General features: G+C 35.6%; 1 protein-coding gene across 2 annotated transcripts in view; it reads right to left on the minus strand.

The window, feature by feature from the left end:
- The window catches only part of LOC143183177 (uncharacterized), a 186082-nt gene that overhangs the window by 25598 nt on the left and 136445 nt on the right, over window positions 1-24039 (minus strand). Inside the window, exon 5 of one of the 2 annotated variants that reach the window (XM_076384642.1) lies at window positions 3610-3853. The exons of the other annotated variant lie outside the window; for it this stretch is intronic. Coding sequence (XP_076240757.1) covers window positions 3610-3853 — 244 coding nt within the window. The remainder of the gene's footprint in view (window positions 1-3609; window positions 3854-24039) is intronic. 2 annotated transcript variants of the gene reach the window in all.

The following is a 24039-nucleotide window of genomic DNA, read 5'->3' on the forward strand; positions in this document are numbered from 1 at the left end:
AATATCATTAAGTATTGCATTTCATCGTTTCCCCATAGAATTAATTTATTAAAAACCAGGCACTGCAATGCTGTGAATGTTATTTGTTCCGCGGATTCTCTCATAAACACTTGTTTCATATTAAACAATCCCCTTTCGCTAGTATCGAATTATTGACAAAAATCGCCTATTATCGTCGCGTATGCTTTAATGAATCCGTTGCTCATTAAACAACATAGTTATTTCATCGCTACATTTAAATTACACACCTGTACCTCATTAATAATGCCGATAGCACTACGTTTACCGAATTACCTTCAGAATTCGACGTTTTAACGAACGTCGCGAATTTCCATACGAAATTTCGTCGCGGGAATAATCGCTGTTCGTGGTGTGCATCGGTTCGAGTGCCCAAGCATCATTAATTAATCTCGAATGGGCATTTCGTCCGTGCCGATTGAAAATCCGTGGAAACCCTTATTTATGTGTATATTCGCAGGCATAACATATACATTACATTTCATGAATTTTTAATGAAACAGCATTTGGTAGACGACACATTTTTAAAGATATAGCGAATGGAAATTCAATTGTTCGGGATCATTTAGGATCATATCAAAACATGATGCCATTTGTATAGGATGGGGTGGAATTAATGAAATATTTCAGTTGGCCATTTTTCGATTGTACATCTTAGGTAGGTTATATAGAGTGTCCACTTGTATGTGAGGACAGTAGGTGTAGATTCTAGGATTCTATACATTAAAATAAGAAAAAAAAGTAGGTATATACATAAGTACTGTTGGGAAATCAGAAGACGTCAGGGGGTTTGATTGACTTCGCGGAAGAGCACATAAAAATTTCTTTTATTTATCGATTTGATCACATCAATTGCTACTACTTGTAGTGAGTCGAGCACCTGTCTTACCTCTGTGCTGTCTCTCTGACATCTTCTGAACTCTCAAGAGTACATTGTACGTGTACCTACCTAATTAAACTTTTACTCTTTTTCTGCAAGATTTAAAACGAAATCAGGCCAAGTCACAAAATTATAAACAGTAAAGGTATTATGAATTGACTAGTCTATTTTTAGGCTACTTTCAGTGACGCAAGATATAGATGCATGTTGTGAATTACGGACAATCGTTAATTTATGTAAAACACAATAAGTTTTTCAAGCAGTGTAGACTTGCAGAGCGTAATATATGTATGTATAAAGTATTCACGCTTTTATCGAATCTAAGATGGTCACTCTGAGTAATTTCTCTACGAGTAGATAAACAACTATTACAATATAAAACAAGTTGTATCTCAAAAACAAGATCATATCGACTCTATGTTTATGTGGACTTTTTCTTTTATTTCAGTGTGACAATGAACACTTATTGTACTTCCAAGGTGCAATTGAATACTATGCATGGCAGGTTGTGAAGCACAATGGGGTAAGTTAGTACTACTATTATTCACATTATGGTGATCTTTAAAAAAATTCAACATATTTTTATATTGATTGTTACGTTAAGTTATAAGAGCAGTAAACCATCGTTGAACGAGGAATATCATTAACTTAAATTTTCTAACACTATTACGAATCACAATCCATACTATCCCAAATTACTTCATACGTGTTCATCTCGCAAATAAAGTATTAAGGAATATTTTTTGCATCACAGCAAGACATATATTAGATAAAAGATTAAACCATGGAACATCCAATTTGACCAGCAAAAATCTCTACGTTTTTTCCCTATGACGCTCTCTTCAATTCCCTGGCTTCCCTTTATCGGTGGCATGCACTGGGACATCAGCGTCAGTGAGTCGGAAAGAAGATAAAATTTCTAGATGTTAGTTTGCCTCATTAAATCGGAACGACGCAATTAACAACTCGATTCGGTCGATAATGTCCAGCATGTCTGGTCGCGTGCCCAAATAATCTTATCGAATCCGATCAGTTAAATTTTACCACGAGGAGTGTTGTACTTGTGGACGCTTTCCTTGAATATTATAGGGAAATACGAACGCCTGGCAATTGGCTGGCCCAGTTTCGCAAGTTCCCTAAACGGTAGTTTCAGAGAAAGTTCATTCCCCTTGTCATCATCCCCTGTGTATCGGCGAACAGAGTCGCCACCTAGCACAATTCAAGCCTCGATAAATGAACGTAACTGAATGATGCCTCGATTGAAAGGAATCTTTTTTATCGTCGAGAATTTCTCTTTGCGGCAGAAACTTTACGAATTCTGCATCTTTCAAACCGTACGAAGCGTTTCGTGCCCCATTACTAAACGCAGATAAACGAGTCGACTACTGAGTCGTCAAAGGCTCGGTTGGAATCCTTTCTTCTTTCCTTTTCTACAGAATTTCTTTTTCACGATTCCTTGTTAAGGGAGTGCATAAACCGCGCAGACGCAAAGAGTTCTGTCTATTAGCGGTGTTTGCTGAATTAATAGAGAAGTAGCGGGAAAGTAGAATGTTTAATTGGATGTAATAAGTAGTAGTAGTACTAGTAAAGTGAACTTCATGTAACAGGAAAGAATTTGTGGTGATTTACCATACTAACCCGTTAAGGCCCAAGAATGTGTAAATGCAACGATATTGAAAAACTTAAGTAAAATATAGTAGATCCTATATGTATATAACATACTTCCTAAAATGCTTTATTGAGACGAAAAACATTTTATCATAATAGACACCATATAGACCCACTAAATAAAAAAGATTCACAAAAAAGTCTGGCCTACAAAAAACTGGTGTACTCTAGTATTATAAGTGCTTCAATTTTTCAAATTTTAAATGTAAAATTTAGGGCACAATGAAAAAATACTAACGAAAAAAATTGTAAGCTAATGTTTGGTATCCCTTTTACATAACAGTAATATGAAGATGTAGACTGCAATAATTTAAATTCACTAAAAAGAAAAAAAGAAATGAAATGTTGCGTTTACGCAACTTCGACCCTTAATAAGTTAGGTAATGGTAAAAAAGAGAGGAAGAGAAGACAGAAATTGCGTTTCGTCCCAGACCTACCAGTTAGACTCGTCAGTAATTACCTCAGGGGCTATATTATTTGTAGATACTAATTAATAATTAAGCAACAACTTTTAGAAGTAGGTATGCGCTATCGTTCGTCAATATTTAGATACTTCGATTATTTTTATTTTTATATTAATAAAAGTATCTGTTCGAAATGGGTTATCATTAATGAATGTTACACGCGCGGTGCGTAACATTAAGTTTCTAAAAAGTACTTATTACAATAACCATTTAAAACCAAAATAACAGCGTCTATTGCCTATAGAACTCTGATTAAATATAATAAAGACTTGAAATTTCGATAATAACGCGGCTGCCAAGCATTAGTTCTAGTCATTTCGACTCTTGATTGATTCTTCAATTAATTTCGGCAATGTTTTTCCAATAACCCCCTTTTGTCGTTTCTGTCTATGTTGAGTTACGATACACTAAAAGTTACTGTCTATGGATATAATTTCTATTAAAGTATACATAAACGTTTAGTCGTGATCTCTATAACCCCTTTTAAAAATATTGGCCAATAACACGTTAAGGGTATTATCGTAACTTGAAATGTTATCTACGTGTTGTAGTAGATTCTATAAAAAATAGTTTACTCACGGTGTCCTCGTGGTGGTGATTCTCCTGTGATGGACGCGATACGCGGGGCGTCCTCGTTGATTTCGATGTCAGCCGATTTCCGGTAAACGTCCACGATCGAAGCAGTGCAACGCAAGTGGAGGCGGCCGTTACGAAACATGTCGTTCGTTACCTTGAATTCTATGGTCGATTTCGATACCTTGGAGTCGTCGTCTTGCGGGATAGCGAAATATCTGTTCCTGTATTGCATGCTGTCGTTCGCTATCTGCAATGAGACACGACCACCAAGTTTAGTTTGATTCTACAGGGTGTCCTTAGTGTTTCGTATTAAAATATTAATTAAGAGAGTGTTATTTAAAGATTCAATTTAGCCAGAGTTTGACACTAATCAACTACATGTTCATGGTTACTGTAATTGATTACTGAAAGTAATCATAGCAAATATAATCATTAATTATGTAACCATCGTAGGAAGTAATCTAATAATCTTGTGCAACAATTTTAATGTATAATGATTAATCTGGAATCTGTAATTAGTTGAATGATTACGATGTATATTACGTTATGATAACAAAATCGAAATGTACAGAGGAATGTATTATTGAGTCGAGAAAAGCAAACTATATTTGCACATACGGATGGTATGAAACTTCCTGCTCAGTTATGTGACGAGGTAGAAAGGGAACTTTTCCAAAGGGGTGGGAATTGTCCCATCAACCAGTGATTCGTGACGACCCCAAGTAGTAGGTTTCATAATTTTACATTAATCATAGTCTTCAATCAGGACTCACAATCACATTACGTTTCACCCAATTCTGAAGTTAGCACATAAGATTATGTTATTAGAAAAGTATGCACATTTGTTGTCAAATTAAATATGTCGTTTCATTTCGATAATTGAGTTTATAAATTGAGTTATAATATGAAATTTCACTCATACATTTATGCTTGAGTAATCGAGGAACATTTTCTGACTGATATATCATTGGTTTATTCTACTGAAATCGTGTATTACCATATTGCAACTACGTATTACTGTTTAATAAAATATATCTATACAAACATTATGGGCAAATCCAAATTGGAGTACAAATTTGACAAATATCTAGTTATTATTTTGTTAGAAATTCGTATATTTAATTAAATTACATTTCCGCTCGTCATATTTATGTCTTAAAGTGGAAACTTTTGTATTCGCAAAGTATTATTATCGGCAAGACGCAAATTTGTTCCTTTCGCGTAATTTCATGGAAGATTTAGCGGTGAATTACTTTCACTGCGTGGAGGGGCGCGGTAGAATATCCACGCGTTAATAATGCAAGGAAACAAGCGTGTACAAACCAAAGTAAATATTTAGCGAGCAGAAAATGAAACAGATTAATTCTGAAACGCGGCGTTGTATGCATTACGGAAACGGGGTATGTGTAAAGCATGAATTATTATATCACGTCCATGGTTACGCGAAAATGTGCGTTGTTTGGAAACGTAATGCCAGCTTCACACCGTCGCAAACATTGCTCCTTCTTTAATGCATTACTTGTACGTTTCCGAGTTTGCAAACCGTTATAATCAACAGCGCAGAGTAACCTGAGCTACCATCAGCCACCACGAAGGCTTTTTCCCTTTACGTTAGTATTACTGTCATCTTCCATTATAGAATTACCTTCATTTTCAAAAAGTTTCATTAAATGAAGAAGATTCAGTTATCCCATTTTATTTTATCGTCTTAGCTTCAACTAGGGTAACTGGCACAATTAACGTGCCTGCTTCAATCACTGGACAATGAATATATTTTTTCAAAAGTTAAAATAGATTATTTTTTTAAATAAAATTGAAAATTTTTTAATTTTTATATAAAGTTCAAGTTTCTTTAAGAGTGTAAACTAAAAACATTACAGTAACTTTTGTTTAAAATACCTACACAAATTATTCGGCAAGAATTTAATTTAGCGGAACAGTATAATTTGATAATCAGCTTTTGTGATCAAAAGTGTTGATACACAGCAATTAATCAAGAAGTTAATAAAATAAAGATTTTATTGTATTACAGCATAGAAAGGTGAGAATATTAAGAGTATTAAATTCTTATATTATGAAGAAAGAAATAAGTAACTGATTACCCGCAATTCATAGTGTATGATAAATGCGACAGAGGTTTTGATTTGTTTTAATTAATATTTCCTTAATATTTTAACAATTTTGTCCTAAAAAATTAATAGGTGTGGAAAAATATATGATAATCAATTCTTTATGAATTGTAATGGAAAATAAATTAAAAAACACCTTCAACTTATTTAAAAACTGTTAAGTCATCACTGAATGTTCGTTAAATGATTCAGTTATTCAACGTGCTACTGAAAATTACCGAAATTGAATTCTTATACATTTTGTTCCTGAATGCTGTTAATGAAATCAATACTTGACTATTTGCATATGTCATAATTCGCTCAATGACGTATTTCTAGATTGTCCAATACCTAATATGTATTCATTTTTAGGTCTCTACTAACTTCTTAATGAGAATTGATGTTAATTCATTTCACAATAAATGCTACACCTGATCAAATACTAACTACAAGTACAACTACTTGAAATTTCATAGCAAATTAATTTGTCTAAATGAATATTGACATTCTCTCAAATAAAAAGTGAATTCGTTATTCTTGAATGGTAGATTAACCTTTGTGCATCCTTTGGTGCATTTTAATTTTAATTTTGCCCTTTAATCTCTTTTTCATAAGAATTTAACTTACATAAAATTCGCCGACTTTTACTAAGCATAAAGGGTATCGAAGCTAGTTGTTACAGTGCACTTTTAATTTTTGCCACTTAAAGCAACACTTTGAAGATGAAGTGGTTCATTTGTTTCAGCAATAGACAGTATTAATTTTCAATCGATTCACATTTTCTCGAATTTTTATAGTTTATATGTTTCCTGGTACAAATAATAATTTCTATATTTCTATGTATGTTTCTATGTAGACTTAAATTTTTTTTTATCCAAACTCCAAATAAAAATATGTATCTCAATATTACTACATATGATTATGAATTGAAGTTAATATAGCTGTAAGTTCATGACGATTACATAAAAATACTTTAAGTCAATACAAATTTGTAACGTTTTACACATAATGCCGTCAACTGTGACTAGTTACGTGAGAGAAGAGATATGTTCTTATCCATACACAGTACATATGTAAATATGTACTTACATAGACAGTAGAAGCGGAAGGGTGACAATTCTGCATGAATAAATAAATCATAAAAACGGAATAAAATATTTTCATGTTATGCTGCCTTTTCGAGAAAATTGATTTTTAGTCGAAAACGAAAGTACTAAAGTACAGGTGAACTTCTCGCTGGGAGACTTAAAAACAGTGCCGTCACAAAAATGTCGCAGCGGGAGCACTGTATTTGTACATAAGATCTGTTGATTTTCAGTTAAGAGTATAAGAGCACTGTGACCCGCTTGGGTCAGAATAGTGTCCCACTGCGATGTTTTCACAGCGGTACTGTCTTTGAGTCTCCTAGCGAGAAGATCACTCTGTACCTATAGTTTTAGGTATTTGAGGGAATAACGGAGAGAGGGGAATGTAGAGTAGCCTAGCTTGCAGTAGAGAAAGTCAATGGTTAGACCTTAAGTGTTCCCCTTACCCCGTGTACTCTTCAGGCACCGAAAACTCTACTTCTGTACGTTTGTACCTGGTCGTAATTCAAACCTAAAAAATGAAAAAGTAATTTAATTCTGTATTTTCAGCTTATTTTTCTATGCAGAATTACTACCATTCCGCAATGCGGAATTCGCATATATCACTAATTCTTCGATACTCTACATGTTAATTATTATTTAAAGCTTTCGTTAGTATTTTGTATAAAATACTGAGAATTTATGTTAAAAAAAATGTCGAAATGTACTACACCTTCAATATAATTAAGGGTCGTTGAAAAATTGTCTAAATGTCATGACTAAAAATATTTCTTAAAGGATGTAAACAAAATGGCAGTTTCTATCTGAAATAGCGGTCATCGATGCAGAAAATTTGCAAATTTGTATTGAAGTGCAAATTGGTATTGAATATAAAATATGAGAAAATTAAAAAACCAAACAAATAGAAAAATGTTACGCCTAGCGTATTACCGTCAAAATTTATTGCATCGAACAGTAGTGAGAACATAAATTTTAAAGTGCCATACCTCGATGCAACAGGAAGTGTATTAAAGCTTAAGCTGGCTACACTTTGATGTATTTGTCCAATTTCATTCAAATCGTTATTCAAGGCGTATAATCTCTTCAATAGAGGGTAACCAAGTCGTAGAAATGCTTTCACGTTTGACCATCGATGTATAGTGTAGACAACAATGTTTGCAATTTTGGTGTACAGTTTTCGAAAGTGGAATCATGTTTCTCCAAAACAAGCGAAACTGTATCAAAAAAAGATATTTTTTTAGGCAGTTATAGTTGTTTTAAAAAACATCTGCAAGTTTATCGTTTATAAGCTCTTCGTATATAGCAACATTTTCGAGCAATGTAAAATAATAAATTAAACAGGTATATTTTATTTGTAAAATAGTATTAAAAATATAAAAGTAGTATAAAAAAACACTTCCTTTGCACCGCGACAAGGTGCTTTTGATAAATGCATTTTTTCAACAGATGCAAACGGTTTGAAAATTTAGAAGAATAATTTTCCTGGTAAAATGTCTTTATACACCATTAATTACTACACCTAAATAAAGCTCACCGACTTCTTTGATAAAAATACAGGTCAAAACCATTTATTTTTGTGGAAGCTTGATTGTTATGGTCAAATATTCTGGTTAAAATTCTTAGAAATCATAAAACTACAAGTATTCTTTCAAAAGATTATAACTTTATTAAGCAGTACACTTTTATAATGCAGTTCCACTTGTTTCGAAGAAAAATGACCACATCTTCTGTTATTATACGTCAAAATTGCAAATTGAAATGAAATCAGATAAAGGAATCAAAATGTAAGAGGATCAAGCTTTAATGCACTTCTTGCTGCATCAAATTTAGCTGGATATTAACAAAATTACGAAACTTTGAAGTCTGATAATTTTTCACTACTTTTCAAGCGACCAGGATCAGACTGGCTCATCAGAAGGTCGACGTGTCGGTATTAGGATTAAATTGAACTTCTTATTCAGTACTTGCGAATTATTTCTGCTACAGCCATTCATGTCTTACCCACATTTGTATAAATTATTCTACCAACTTCGGAAGAAATCAATAAGGAGAGAATATCAAAGTTCTCAGTCCATAGGATCTTAATTCGATCTGTCCAGGCGTGCATGGTCAATTATGAACGGAATTCTAGTTCATTAAAGTCTAGTTCATTAAAGCGTTATGTTGATATAACATGTTTTTGATTAATATTAGTAATTTAATGTGATACAAATTTTATATTTATACCTTGTATACAGGCTGTCCCAGAACTGATGGTACAAGCGAAAAGGGAGTGATTCTACATGAAAGAATAGAATGAAAATGTAGAGTAAAAATTTTTGATATCACATTTCGTTTTCGAGAAAATAAACTTTTTATTTTGACCGAGTACAAGTGTATCGACCTACAGTTTTATGCGTTTAAGGGGTAAATAGGTAAAGAAGAATGCTTCTGGCGTATCATAGAGACAATCAGAGCTTAGACTGAGAGTGCATCCTTCAAGCATCCAAAACTGTACTTTCATACGCTGTACTCGACCATAATTCAACCCAAATTTTCTTAAAAACGAAGCACGACATCAAAAAAGTTTACTTCATATTTTCGACTTACTTTTTTATGTAGAAAAAATTTTCGTTGATTTTCTTTTTGTACCACCAATTTTGGGACACCTCAAACAATACAATAAGTTTTACCAGTACCTCCAATCTCTTCTCCTCAAAGTATACATTCTTGAATGTAAACGCATCCTACGATATTTTATACGACACGAATGAATTTATTACGTTCATATGTAATAATTATTTGAACAGTACCTACACAATGGTCAATAACACCTCATTCATAATTGTCATCATCGAAATAATAACATTACTCCCAGGCTCCATCCTCTGTCATCATCGCAGGCGAACAAAAGGCACTCTCATTACTTGCACGGAGCATTATCAGTTAATTAATACGTTGTTTAAGCCGCTACACCAGCACTATTACGTTACGGGGTCTCTTTAACGGTCCCCTAGACAAATACCAAGATCCATGCTGTCGCCGCTCCAAGGTACAAACACAGCATTCAATTCAATTTCGCGTCCCCATCGAAGGTGGTGAGATTTTCCTGAGCAAACCTCGCCGACGAGCTGAGGAGACGAATCTCGTTCCTTTCTTCTTAAAGATATTACGCAGTTTCGTTGCTCTTAAGGTAAATGAACGAACGGGGGAGCGCAGACTCCGTCTACCCTGTTCCTGGTCCTCTTAGTCTTTCTCTCCTCTCTCTTTCCCCTTCTTTCGTTCTCCTTGACAGAAGGCGAGGAAAAGAAAGACGAAGCGAAACGAAGGCAAGGTACAAGAGTCGCTCGGCGTTATTACTTCGGGGAACAAACGAGCATGGCTGTGCATTAAGCCCGCGGACTTGCGATGACGTGGTCGTGCTTGCGCCGCGATGTGTTCATAAAACATAATGCATAAAGCTTGCCGCTGTCGCGCCTTGCGAACCCACCCTTACACGCTTTTCCCTGTGTCTGTGCATTATTGCTGGAGGATTTGTAACATGCCTTCTGGATCATCCCTATGTTTTTCACTGTTCTCGCGATCTATTGATATCGCGGGCAAGGTGTTGAACGTATTTTACGAAGAAAGGGGCTTGCATGGTAAACATGAGGGGATGTAAATTGCGCGGTCGATGAAGACAGGGAATAGAGATCGGTGGTGTAAGGTGTTAAGACTTAGATGGGGAACAGCGTTGAAGATATCTTAAATGGGTATTGTTGTTCTTGTTGTTAGTCGTTTGTATTTAATAGTTATCTTGCTGCAAAAGATGTTCGACGGAAATTAAATCATAATTTTGCTTTACCGTTAGAGTTTCATGTTTGAGGTATTATGAATTGTTCTATTTACTTTTGAACGACAATAATAAGGGAAGAAACCTAGGTGGTCGACTTCAATTAAGTATAATGTAAGTAATTCTGTAGGATTCTATGTGTGAAATATTACATAGTTATAATTGCCTAATAAATTGAAAGGTATAAAGAATTAAAGTTACTTGCCTTTAATATAGGGAGGTACACGTACATTGTAAAAACGAAATAGTCTTATTGAAGTAGTGTTGGCACGGCGACAAGATGTGTAGCTTGTAAATTACACAGAAAGATCCTGGGATGTAATTCACATCTTCACACCTTTTTTAATTTATAGTTTTATGACAACAACAGCATACTACACGATGTTACAAAATAATTGTTGTACATTGTATGTTAATTTAAAACCCAAAAGAAATTCAGCAATATTGTGTCAAAAATTTCGTTTAAATGTTAATAATTTTAACATAGTATTCCTGTATAATATCTATTGTTTTTAGTGAATGTATGATCTATAGTGCATGTCGTACGATCAAGACTTGTTATAATTTAATCGTAAGTGAGTAGAGTTCGATTTCTCGACAAATACATAAAGTATCACTCTGCAGAAGCACGTTATAATCGAGGTAAATTATTACAGGAAATTCACCATAAGACTACCTCTTATAAAGTTTCCAAATTTTTTAAAATTCTCCAATCTTTTAAATGTTTTAAGTTTCAGGTTTGAAATTTCCAAAGTTCTAAATTTTAAAATATTTCGAGTAAGAAAAATGCACGGAGTAGGTTTTTAATGGCTAACACTTTGTAAACTATTAACCACAAGCTACCAAAACTTTTGATTGCTATTCAAGTTTAGATATTGATAAATTCTTAAATTTTAGATATACTTTGAAGATAGAATAATGTAAAAAATGTTAATCAAGTCAAGCCATAATCTTCCTCTACGTAGGCAATAAAAACGGCCAAAGATTAAACTCGTCTCATCTTTCCTCTCACAAAATTTCACTGCAGGGCATAATACATCTTCAGTTTGTCACATTGTAGATTTTTACGAGTGTCTCGTGTCCTCGCGATATTCCAAGCTGATGCAAATTCTGCGAGCTTCCTCAAAATTCCTGTCGCCGTCGTTTATCTTCCGAGCGTTAGCGTAACATACTGCCTCATACAAAATTCCTCCTACGGATTCTTCCGCGTAGAATATAGGTCGCGTTCTTTCCTCGAAACTGGAAGCTTACGGCCAATGAATTTTTGCAGGTCCAGTAATTAGGTTTAGAATAGACTCAAGAAAGCCAACAAGGATGATACTTAAGTTGGAATTTATTCAAGATTACTTTTGCTCTTTACGATGGTCTTATTATCACACATTTTCTAAGAGGATGTTCTTCATTCAATTATAAAACTACTTCGTGTCACCAAAATTTTTTAATCCTCTTCTGGACTGAGATGAGGATTCCGTGATTTTCGAGACTTGAAATTTTATTATGTCGTTCCAATATACTACCTTCTCCCATACGAGGAACATCTTTTTGTCGCAAACTATTTCAAGTGAAATATGTTCCACGAAAGAGGTTACTACTGGTGGTCAGAGAAGTTAGTTCACCCTATTTTACCGCCTTAACAAGGGGACGAAGAATGTGGCCGCGAAATAGAGAGGACGGATCGTACGCTGCGCTGTGGCGAGTTTCATATTTTATACTTTACGGGGTGCACAGCTCGTGTCATTGCCAGCAGCTCGCAGGTAACCTCATTTGTTCCTCGAAGCAATGGCGAGCGCAAGACCTGTTCCAGAATCCCGCGAGACCCTGCTTTCAAAGACTTGTAATTATTACTGTTATGTTCTGTGCTTGCAACAATTCACTTATAGCTTTGTTCATTAATCTTCGTATTACCAAAGAGCGGAACTCTTATTTTTACATTACTACGCTGAAACTGCTTTCAACAGATTTTGAGGAATACTTTCAAGTTGATTTAAAATGCTTTGGTGGGTAATTCTGCAGTTGAGTAATTTTTCCCAATTTTAACTGCTTCATTTTAACTTTTATTGTAAGACCTTTATTTTATCACTAAAGCAAAAAATTAGTGGTGGGAGCTCGAAAAATTAATATAATTTTTGTTTATATTAGAAAAACGTCAAAAAAAGTTTTTAGTAATTAACATACATGGTGCTCATTTAAAAACTGTACATGAAAATATCTCAAAAATAATACATTTCCGGAAGATATGATAAATACAAATGTTCCTTGGGTTCAAGGAGGATATACAACTGTCCTATTTGTTTCTTATTTATTGAGTGTTTTCAAGATTATTTGAAGCTCGAGTATGTTTCAAATAGAAACATATATTTTCATATAGAATCGTATTCTCCGCAAAAAAAGGACAAACTTTCGTATCGGACAGTTCTTTATCTGACTTCATATTAAAAGGATATTTACTGAAATAAAAATCTTTTTCCATTTCGCAACTCCCACAGAAGGGGATGGAAAATTAAGCATACAAGTTATACAGATAAAACTTCTTTGGTTTTCTGTACGTGCACAAAGCTTTGATGGGTGCATGGTTAACACTGTATGGCGTCTGAGGGGACATTTTATATCCCATACAAACTACCTGATGTTAACTACTTCATTTTATCCTGAGATCAACATATATAATATTTTTTCAAGTTCCATCGATCAAGTTTTTCTTTCAGCAATTAAGTAAAACTCCTACTTAAAACAAAACTGAAGTCAAATAATCCAAATTGAGAAAATTCACTAAACTACAGAATTACCCTTTGGTGTATATTCGTTGCACTTACTTAAGCACAAACTTCAGCTTAACTTCAGAATCACTTTGTCAGTAGAAAAAGAAGCTAAAGCAGCTTTAGAGCATGAAGACTTTAGAATAGAATTTACATTTTAAATTGAAATTAAGAAAATTTCAATCAGCATTAAAAGAGTCTATCAATTTCGAGTCGGAGGAAATTTGGTGTTCAATATAATTATAATGAAAATTGACAAGCATTTCGTAATTTTCGGTATGCATTGTATAGTACTCGATTTTTCACTGAAATCGTTGAAGCAACATTGAAGAATTATCCTTCGGGATACAACGATAAGACGTTATATAGATGGCACAGTACGTGCCCAACATTATGGATGAACTGACCCCTGTTCTCTGTTCGTCGGTGAGTTGAGTCGGGCAATAGCTCCAACAATCGATGTTTTTGTGCTTGCCGATTCGCGACAGCTCGATAAATTCGCGAAACAGACACCGAGATAATACCTTTTCGATGACCAGTCTTAGAAAACGAGGAAGGAGCGACATCGGGAGAATGATGGGGATCAAAATTTTCGCCAGCCAGTCACTCGATTCGATCAGCGAATTTACGAGGTTCCACGGGATCCCCGTGGCTGATTTGTTGGAAATATTCGACGATGTTTCACGCGCCGGCGAGGAGCTTCCCGGAAGAAGCGCGGCGAGCGAGGCGGAAGAATTGGCGGCGAGAAAATACGAGGGAAAAGTTGATTCCAGATAGGTGGAACGCATCGAGGATCCTCTTGGCAGAAGATCAAGTACGTGCGGGCTGAGTCGCTTAACGTTGGAGCTCGAAGTGTGCTTGCTGGAAATTCTTTGATTTTTGGGGGAGAGATCGTATTGGAGTTGTTTGATGTCACGGGGCGAGAATAATGCGGTTGTGGGTGATGTGTGTGGAAATATTGGAAGGTTTTCTGGTTTGAGTGGCAGCGTTGATGAGGGATTTGAAGAGTGGTGAGATTCTGAAGGAAACTTTTACAAGGTAAAGGAAATGTGCTAGTTTGAAGTAGACGTCTATCAGCGAGAAGGAAAGGAAAAATTGTGCTCGAGATACACACGCTGTCTAATTTTGCTATACTTTTTATCTAACTGCAGTAGAGCCATCTATATCTAAACTAATAGGGAGGCAAAAGTATTAAAAAATAAGTGAGTTTTAAGAGAGACCTGGGTATACGTGATTAAATTACACTTGCGTGTAACACAGTTAGACTTTATTCCAGAACATAACACCTAAAACTTGGACTCGTATATAAAATACAAAACGGACGCATAGCTAGAGAACTCTTCTTTAATAAGGCCAGGACACTTCCGCCATTCCTTCATGCCATTCGATAAAGGGTCCTCTCATGCAACAACACGTGCCGATGTTTCTCTGAACGTTAAAACGGAATAGGGAAAGTTTCCCTTGCAACGCTCAGGACGACAACGACGTATTGCTATGCAGGTTCAGGTCTGCGCCTACATCTGGTTTACATTCACTTCTACTTGTGGTCAGGTCTACATTTACATCTGGTTCCGAGTCCACTACAGAGTATTTGTTCCTTTTATTTGTTATCTTTATTTCAACTAACAAGTGTCTAGTCCTGTGTCAAAATGAGTATTTCTGTTAGAAATGTAATGTAAATTTAATGGTTTAAATATTACAGAATAGCTAGCCATACACTGGTATTCTTTCTGTGAGGAAAACATGTTATCTTTTTTGTCGATACTTTCTTTCGGTAAGGTCAAAGAAATTATAATCTAATGGTTTTAAAAGGAAATCAATTGCTATGACTTCAAAATCATAAAAATCACATCCCTGGGTACTAGTAGTGCATTTTGTCTTTCTAAATTTAATGAATATGAAATTACGACAGGAATAACCATCATAGTACATGAAATGATAAAAACCCTTTTTTACTGCACTAATTAGCGTTCTTTCCATACGAAATCCGTTTTTCTGACGGAAAGAATGCTAGCTAATGATATTATGTATACTTTATACAATCCAAAACACATGTAGACTCATTCGTGTTTCGTATCTCACATTATGAAGTGATAGAACGCTCTAGAGTTGTACCAAAATGATGACATCGCGTGTCAGAATAAACACTTGTTTCTTATTCTATTTGAGTGAACTAACTAAATAAAAAAGTATTTGAAAATGCTTCATTTAAATTAAAGTAAAGTTACTTTCCTTATATTATTTGTAAAGTACAAATAATAAAGTATTTGAAATAATTGAATTATGCCCAAGCTTCTTTCAAGCATATGTATATACAGTAGTATTATTTACTGTGTAATTATTAAAATTAGTTTGCTTCAGCGGGTGCCTAAGGCGCCTGGAAAATTAAACCATAAATGAAGTTCTATGTATAGTAATAATTAATAAGATAATTACAATTAATATTAGTCTTTATATTAGAATTCTCACTGTTGAGGATTTCGGAAGTAAGTCGTGTTCTCATGGGAGAGTGTTTCCAAAATTTCGCCAGCGTTGCAGTTAGTTTCATTAGGAGGTCGAATGGTACACTGGTGTTGAAACGTTAGGAACACTCTTACACAAGGACACGGCTTACTCTCGAAAGCCTTATCAGTAAAAACTGTATGTCCCTGGATGCTGAAAGACTTAAATCTCTGATTAAACTTTGTTATATTGCTATCGTCTGATACTGAGAATACTTTAGCCATAATATTCAGTAATACAATTATACGATTATCAAAACCGTACTGTTGAAACAAAGGTAACAAACGTAATGTGTTTTGTGAGACCCATCTCGTTAAGGTATTTGATTGTAAGCACAATCTTATGGTACATGGCTTGCATATAAATAATGTTAGAATTGTGTTGGGTATACTGTGACATGAAACTAGTAACGTACATAGATAGGTATACCTAGATTTGTATGTTCATATATTCTGCAAAAGCAGAATACGATATACAGCGTGGTTGATAACAGGTATCAGAAATATTAAGAATTAAATCTACAGGTTAAAATAAGACGAAAATTAGGAATTATGAAATTATGTTCAAGACTTATTTAGTTTCTGAGTTATTAATTGTAAAAAATACACCTAAATTCTCGATAACTGTGTCTAACTTATGACCTATTCTACTACTGGTGTCTACTAGTCAGACCAGACGTAACAATATCAGTAGAATTAGTTTTTAAGACAGACATATTTCACGTGTATCTTAGGAGTTTTTTCGACAACTAATAACTTTAAGGACTCCGTACAAGATGTGACCACGCTCGAAATGTGCTTCATGAGTCGGTATCATTGAATCTTGGAAGACATGAGAGCTCCCTTGACTCTGTATCGCCAAGCTGAACATTTTCTACCTTTCTACAGTAAATTCAGTGTTTTTTATATGTGTAACATGTGTAATAGTATACTTAAACATGTGTTTGAATTTTTTGGTGTTAGTACCAGTGTTCATGTCTCAGTGTCCGTCTCGATGCAATTTCTCGATGCAACAGCCAGATCTCGTTCGTGTGACCGATGACGTATCAATTTGTATTCATATCACTGTCAAAATACGTCAAAGAATTGTGAGTATGTCACTAACATGCCATTAAATGTTGAGTTTGGTGATACAAAGGAAAGAGTGGGGCCCCATGTATCTCAAGACTCAATGATATCGACTCATGAGGCACGTTTCTAGCCTGGTCGTATCGTGTATGGAGCCTCTAACGTTGGATATGAGATTGATACGTGTATCAAGGAAGACCTCGGCGACTAAGAAAAGTATTAACTCTAAGTAAATATGTCACTGTTGGAAGGAGGATCACGAGAAAATTCTGTATCGACGTAGAGAATTACATTAGTGACGTAGTGGGGAATAGAAAGGGAACAAGTAAGAGTCAGTAATAGGGAACTGGGACATCGAAGAACACGTTGCTTACCAATGCACAGTGCCAGTTCCCCACCAACGACTCTAACTTGTTCCCCCTTTAATCCCTACGATGTCACAGATCCTTGACGTAGTCTAATTCACACCACCCATGAAGAATTTCCTGGCAACTCTGATCGAAATAATGACTTCGAGCACACGATCGAATAAAACTTTTCCCGGAATTTAGCTTGCTTCAAAACTGTTGTATCCAACGTATTAAAATGAATTGAATATAGCATAAGCTAACTATTTATTAGACAAGCTTAAAGAGTATCTTCATTAAAAGAGTAAAGAAAAGACTTCTGAAGCACCATAATTGTAAGCAAACTTAATAGCCGCAACGAAGCTATTAAATTCAAAAAATACCGCATCGAATACTTCCCTGTACAACTTCACAGGACTCTCAAACGCGTCACTTGGTTCTCGACGAAAAGGATTTCCAGAATCGTAGAAGGGCAAAGAATGAGAGTAGCAGTTTCCTCGAGGAAACATCGTGGGAGGCGGAACGAGCCAGAAAAGCCGTAGGAAGGGGAGCTGCGAGGACATTAAGAGAAACTTGTCGACAATGGCGTGGGGTTAGCTTAGTCCTCTCGGCGGTGGGGCCAGATGAGGGGGTACGGAGTTAAGAGTAGAGTAACGGAGGGTGACACGCATCAGAGTTGACTACGGGTCTGGAAACCGAAAATGGCAGGGTGAAATTGCTGGCCGGGTGCACTTTCCAGCGGCCATTGTTGCTGGTGTCGCGGCTAGACACGCGAATTTTCAGTTACGCTCGAGATCCGAGCGCACGAAACACCCATTTCGCTTCGCGCGGGCCGTGAGGAAACTAAATCGCCCTGCTTTCAACTCGTCGCCGGCACGCGTTAATTATAACCGATCCGATCCCATAAAGCGGCCGAATTTATTTCCCGGCCGTCGAGCCTGGGAGAATTATTTCGTCAAATAAATCTCTCACTGTCTCTCTCTTTCTCTTCGGCCAGGTAGATGGCTGGGGTCGAATCATCAATGTGAAAACGCGCAGACATCGAAGGGCGCATTTAAATTCGCGTCGAATACGAGATGGATGAAACGTGTTCATAAACAGACAATGTGTAGGAACTATTGTGTCCACAATTCTGGAGTTGAGATCAGGAGGGAGAAAGTATTGGAAAACAGATATCATCAGTTTGCTAAAAGAGTGAGACAATTAGAAATAAGGAAAGATTTTTCAGGAAATTATTTTGAAATTTTTTTTTGGTAGATGGTTAATTGTGTTACCACTCAGTATTGAAAAACTTTTGTTTCGTTTACAATCTAGTTAATAACTACTTGGTTCGAGGATCTTTGAAGTATTATTGATGTGTGTAAAAAATGAATAGTGACGGAAAGAGAAAAAGGGACCACAGTCGAGTACGATAAACGGTGACTTGGGATCAACAGTAGTTTTATGAGGGGTCTTGGTGATTATGAAGAAGGAAGGGGTGGACCAATGGTTTACGATAGAAACAATTGAGGTTCAAACGAGCAATCGGGTTATTACCTTGCGAAATGCTGACGTGAACGGAAGTCTGTATCTAGTTTAGTTCTATACTCGTGTAATGTCATATATATAATTGTGATTTTGATTATTTTGGTGAGTGGGTGAAACGTGACTTAAGTTCATTTTGTGTGGTGATCACTCAGTGAATATATCTTTTTTATCTTTTTATTCTACAATGTGTACTGTCTACTTTTGGTTAATATTAAAGTAACAATAGTGAGTAAGTATCATTTTCAAATGACGTTCTTTCGGATAAATGTATCTCGAAATTAATATTTGTTTTTTAGATATATCTCTGTTCCACCAAAACTATCACATGATATATAGTGATATAGAGAGAGATATAATGAAATCGTAGAAATGGTAGGATGGGTTTTCATAGAATGTCTTATTTGGAGACCATTTTGCCTGAAATTAAATTTAGATGAAATTATCGTGCAATAAGTTTAAACGCTTTAAATAACCTTAATAGGTACATTTAATAATTAGCGTGTATATCTGCCAATCTGATTCAATTATTGAATTAAACGCGTTAATAATTTATAATACATCAATAAAATGTACCAGAATTTCACAGCTTGAGCTAATTATATAATAAACATAATACCATCGGTTCATAACTACTCTCGTTATCTCTCTCAGCGGAAGAGAAAATAGTTTTTTAGCGAACTTCACTCGCACCTACAATTAATACCGATTCACCGACGGTTCTTTTCTATTTCACGCTGATGCACGACGTTGCATCTCGCTTTATTTTTCAATCAGTCTACGGTTTTGTAACTATCCCGCCATTTCGCATTTCAGCAACAACGCGAAATCGGCCACTCGGGTACGGTGCAGCGGCGAGGAATTAAATTTATCGAGATCCATCGAGATGCATCCGCGATATCGGCGTAGGGGGTGAGGGAGGGTAGGGTAGGTGTTACGACGCCTCGTATGCAAATAAATCGTTATTCCGCGGTATTTGTTAAATCAACCAAATTATTCCGTTAAATCGCTGCCGCTCCGCGCACGGACGCGTTTAACCGGTTACAATGGCCGCGGCCGATGGGGGTGAGTTATATGTTTTCCGATCGGCGAAAACACATCGGATCGAAGGAACATCGATTGCCTCCGTTCGTTACCTTCCACTCCTGTTTTCCCTCTTTTTCGACTCGATGCTCGATTTAACTGGCTCGTGAAACAAATGGACGCATTTCCATATTGCAAGGTTTTATGTACGTCTAGGACAATCGGCTTTCCGAACGATTTAGAGGAACTAGTGGAATGCGAGAAAAATGCGGTGCACTTGATGTTAGTAAATTTTCTAAGAATTTCAAATTGATAAGAGTTGAAGGTGAAGAAACGAAACGTGACGAGAATGTGATGTCTTTGTGGAGAGGTATTACTTTTACTAGACACTAATTGTGAATACGAGTTAGAGTATATGGAAGTGATGTCTACTGTTATATAGCAGCAGTGACTTTCAAATTTAGTGTTTCTATAGAGGTAATATCTTCATTTTTACTATTATGGCTTCACGTGTTGTTCTTGTCTTAGCACATTGTACGCCAGCTAAATATTCGCTGTTGATAGACTCAGTGCAAAAAGTGTAGTAGTGATGGAATCCCACACTATCGTGTGATCGGTAGTCCATGTTATGATTGAAAATTCCGTAAAATCGCGGAGCTGGTGCATAATATGTTAAATAAGGCATTTGTCCATGTTTATGTGCTTCCGAATTAAAATCATTACTACAAAGAAAACTTTTATACATAAAGTGACGAATTATTTTTTTCAAATTTACTTAACATGTACGATATAAAACAAGTATTAGTTTTAATAAATTTTGTTTTTTTAAATTAGTTTAATCCGAAGGCACCGAAATACAGTACGGGCACAGCAATATAGATTAGTACTTCAGTCATAATATTCTATTCAAGTGAATCTAAATAGCATCTCTGCAAACGTACAATTTGGAAAGTATTCTTGTTCGTTATGTAGAGCTTTAGAGGAACAAGTAACTTTCATTAAGGTTAACAAAAGTGGGATGTGGTCTATAAAATCGTATCAGGTGAAACGACATTTATTAGTTTATCACTAGGTCTTTCGTTAATTGTCGTGTCAGTGGAGTGTCTCTTTCTGGATTGTTCAATTCATACATCAGAAGATGTAGTAAGTAGATATTTTACACTTGTTATACTCATTTTATTCGAATACAGGTTCGTATAAACATTTTTCTATATGCATGTATATCGTGCATTCTATTACTGGTTGCCTCTATTTGTGCTAATGTTTATAAACATTGATAGTGATAGGATACTATCTTCAATGCTATTATACAATCGTCAACTACGACCACGATTTTCATAACACGATACAAATGAGCCAGTCTCAGTTGTCGTTTGCTCCACTTTTTGTATCTCTCCTATTCGAAAGTTGGTGATTAGAAAATTTTTCTGTATAATATCTCCTTGCAGCAGAAGTGTTACCTCCACAAACTCCTAAAGCGAGTAACATGTCAACATACTCTCGATTAGAATACCTTGCCATAACTTAATAATTTTCAACAAACGAAACTATGACTTCTGTTAGACAACGAACTATCTGAGTATCTTCTACAGTATCCCATCATTATCAATGTTTATAAACACTAGCACGGATAGAGACAACCGGTAACAGAATACGTGATAAGTAAATCACATTGTGTAGTTCAGTAAACTTCAAATTTTATTTTCTCGAAAATGAAGCCTCGAATGGAAAAACTGTATACCACATTTTTCTCTTATGTTTTTACGTAGAGTTACCCCCTGGTCAGTTGTATTACCATTTTCCACCCATCCTGTATATATTTAGGTACTCATTATCAATGGTACTTCTTACTACTACAAAACGTTCTCCAACATATCTGCCTTTCAATCTAGTATTCTTGAGAATGTGCCTACTATCAATCACTGTTTGTTGTTCAAGTTGATTGAACCATAGTATTATTTTTGACGTGTCAGGATGAAGTAATTGCTGCGCGCTGAACCGTGCATGGCATGGTACGGGTAATAAATGTTCACGCGTGTTTACACGCGAAGCGTACACGTCGAGATAATTCGTCCGCTTGCGCAATTTAATTACGAATTATAAGCGGAACATCAAACCGTTCTAATTAATTAATCCGTCACAATGGACCTGAATCGCGCTCACCACGGCTACGGGCAATATCGAGAGCATTAATAATTCACATAAAATATGATCGGATCCGGTGTTATTATTGTGCTTTGTTTATCCAACTTTTACGAAAAACCATTTCAAGGAGTTTTTATTTCGCGCTCCATCGAAAATCAACATTCTATCGTATCACAAAGCCCATTCATTCGATTACGATCTGAAAAAATAACCGCCCGAGAGAATATCTCCGCTGCATATTGTCCATTCCGAAGAGATTCAATTCGTCGAATTACAATGACGAAATACGACGTTTAAACAAGATCGATTTCAAGTGTTGTTCCGCTCGAAATGGATGGCAATACTAATGTTTAGGTTGGGGTAGATATCTCAATACCTGGACACTTAAGATATTAAATGTCCTAATAAGTGGATAACCTTTTTAGGTATTTTTATACAATGTCCCGACACTTGAGTTGTGTCCCACTCGCTAAATATAGGTACTATTTTGTGATACTATTTTCTGTTTTACATTAGAATTTAAGCTTAAGATTAAATCAAATTAGCGTTAGTGTTCAGCTACTGGAACATCTACCTTATGCTTTATACTGTTTTGATGAGAGTTCGCTTATATAATTGTTTTTATATAAAACGTATAAGGTGTTCGATAATAGGTGTCAAAAATTTTTAAGAGTAATTGGGTGAGTTAAAATGATTAAATAGAGAGGTTTTGAACGTACAATAGCGTATATTTGATTTTTTCTCAATCGAAGACAGAATAGAAATGAAAATATTCTGTCATTGAGCGACGTATTCTAAGAAAAAAAGGACTTAACGAAATGTTTGTTTTTGTGGAACCTTTCTAATTAATCACGCTATTTTGTCTTCAAATATACAAAAGACAGTCCTTGGACCCCTGATGAAATAACGATCCCATAACAATGATCAATTACAGAGACGTATGCTTACAAACTCTGCAAGTCAAAATAAGATGAAACTCAAGAATGAGGGAAGTGCATCTCAGATGCCATATCCAAGTTATCAATTGATAAAGATGTACTTAAAATGCGCATGAAATGTGCCTACTCTCAGTGTGTATGTATAAGCTAAAAGTTAGGCACAGTGGTGTCAGTAGATTATTCCACTGACTTACGTCAGGTCAGACAAATTTCACGCTATTTTAAATGCTTTTCCAACAATTAGTAACTTGGAAAAGGACCTTTAAATGCAATTTTCTCATTCTTGATTTTCCTTTTATTTTAAAATGTAATATCATCCCCTGAAGTTTCTTGCATTTGTTATCGAACATCGTCTAAACAGACAGATACAATAGGCATCATATCGAAACGTCTGTAGCCGATTCCAGTCAGGTCAGACACAGCAATATTACTAGAATAAAACAGAATGAATCTAATCAAACCCATTTTTCGTAAACTCTAAAGCTGGATGCAAAGAAGCGATTTTTGTGGTTGCAATCCCGCGAGGGTAACAGTTGTTAACCATTCCTCGTCACGACTTTTTATGGATGATACTATACAATTAATTAACAGCCGTTATCATTATGTGATCACAACGACAAAAGTCGCTCGTCTGCATCCAGTCTTGATATATTAGAAACGAAACCTTAAACGCAATTTCACCATTCTTCATCTTCGTCTTACTTTAATACGTAGATTCACCCTTTAAAATTTCTGACACCTGTTGTCACTCTGTATTTGCATGTCCAGAATACTACTTAACGAAATTTATGAACAATTGTAAAGCATGCCAGGTTAATGTACGTAATAAAACTGCATAGTTTATTCCACTCATGGTCATGTGTGGAGAGTCACTGCCGCGGACTAGCATGTGTCCATAACCATCGGTGCCGTCACATGAAAAAGAGGTGACGGTTTCACATGCTACACTTACACTATGAGGCACAATAAAATACTGGTCAATGAGGATGCATACAGAGATGTAGCTACAAGCTCTTTCACGATCCACTTGTCGTATTTAACAACCCCAAACAACGCCACTAACGAGTATCACTGACTATCTCCAATTAATATGGGCGAGGAGTGTATGATATCCTGACTAATACCCT

The sequence above is a fragment of the Calliopsis andreniformis genome, chromosome 9 (assembly GCF_051401765.1).
Source record: "Calliopsis andreniformis isolate RMS-2024a chromosome 9, iyCalAndr_principal, whole genome shotgun sequence".
In the NCBI taxonomy this organism is placed as follows: domain Eukaryota; kingdom Metazoa; phylum Arthropoda; class Insecta; order Hymenoptera; family Andrenidae; genus Calliopsis; species Calliopsis andreniformis.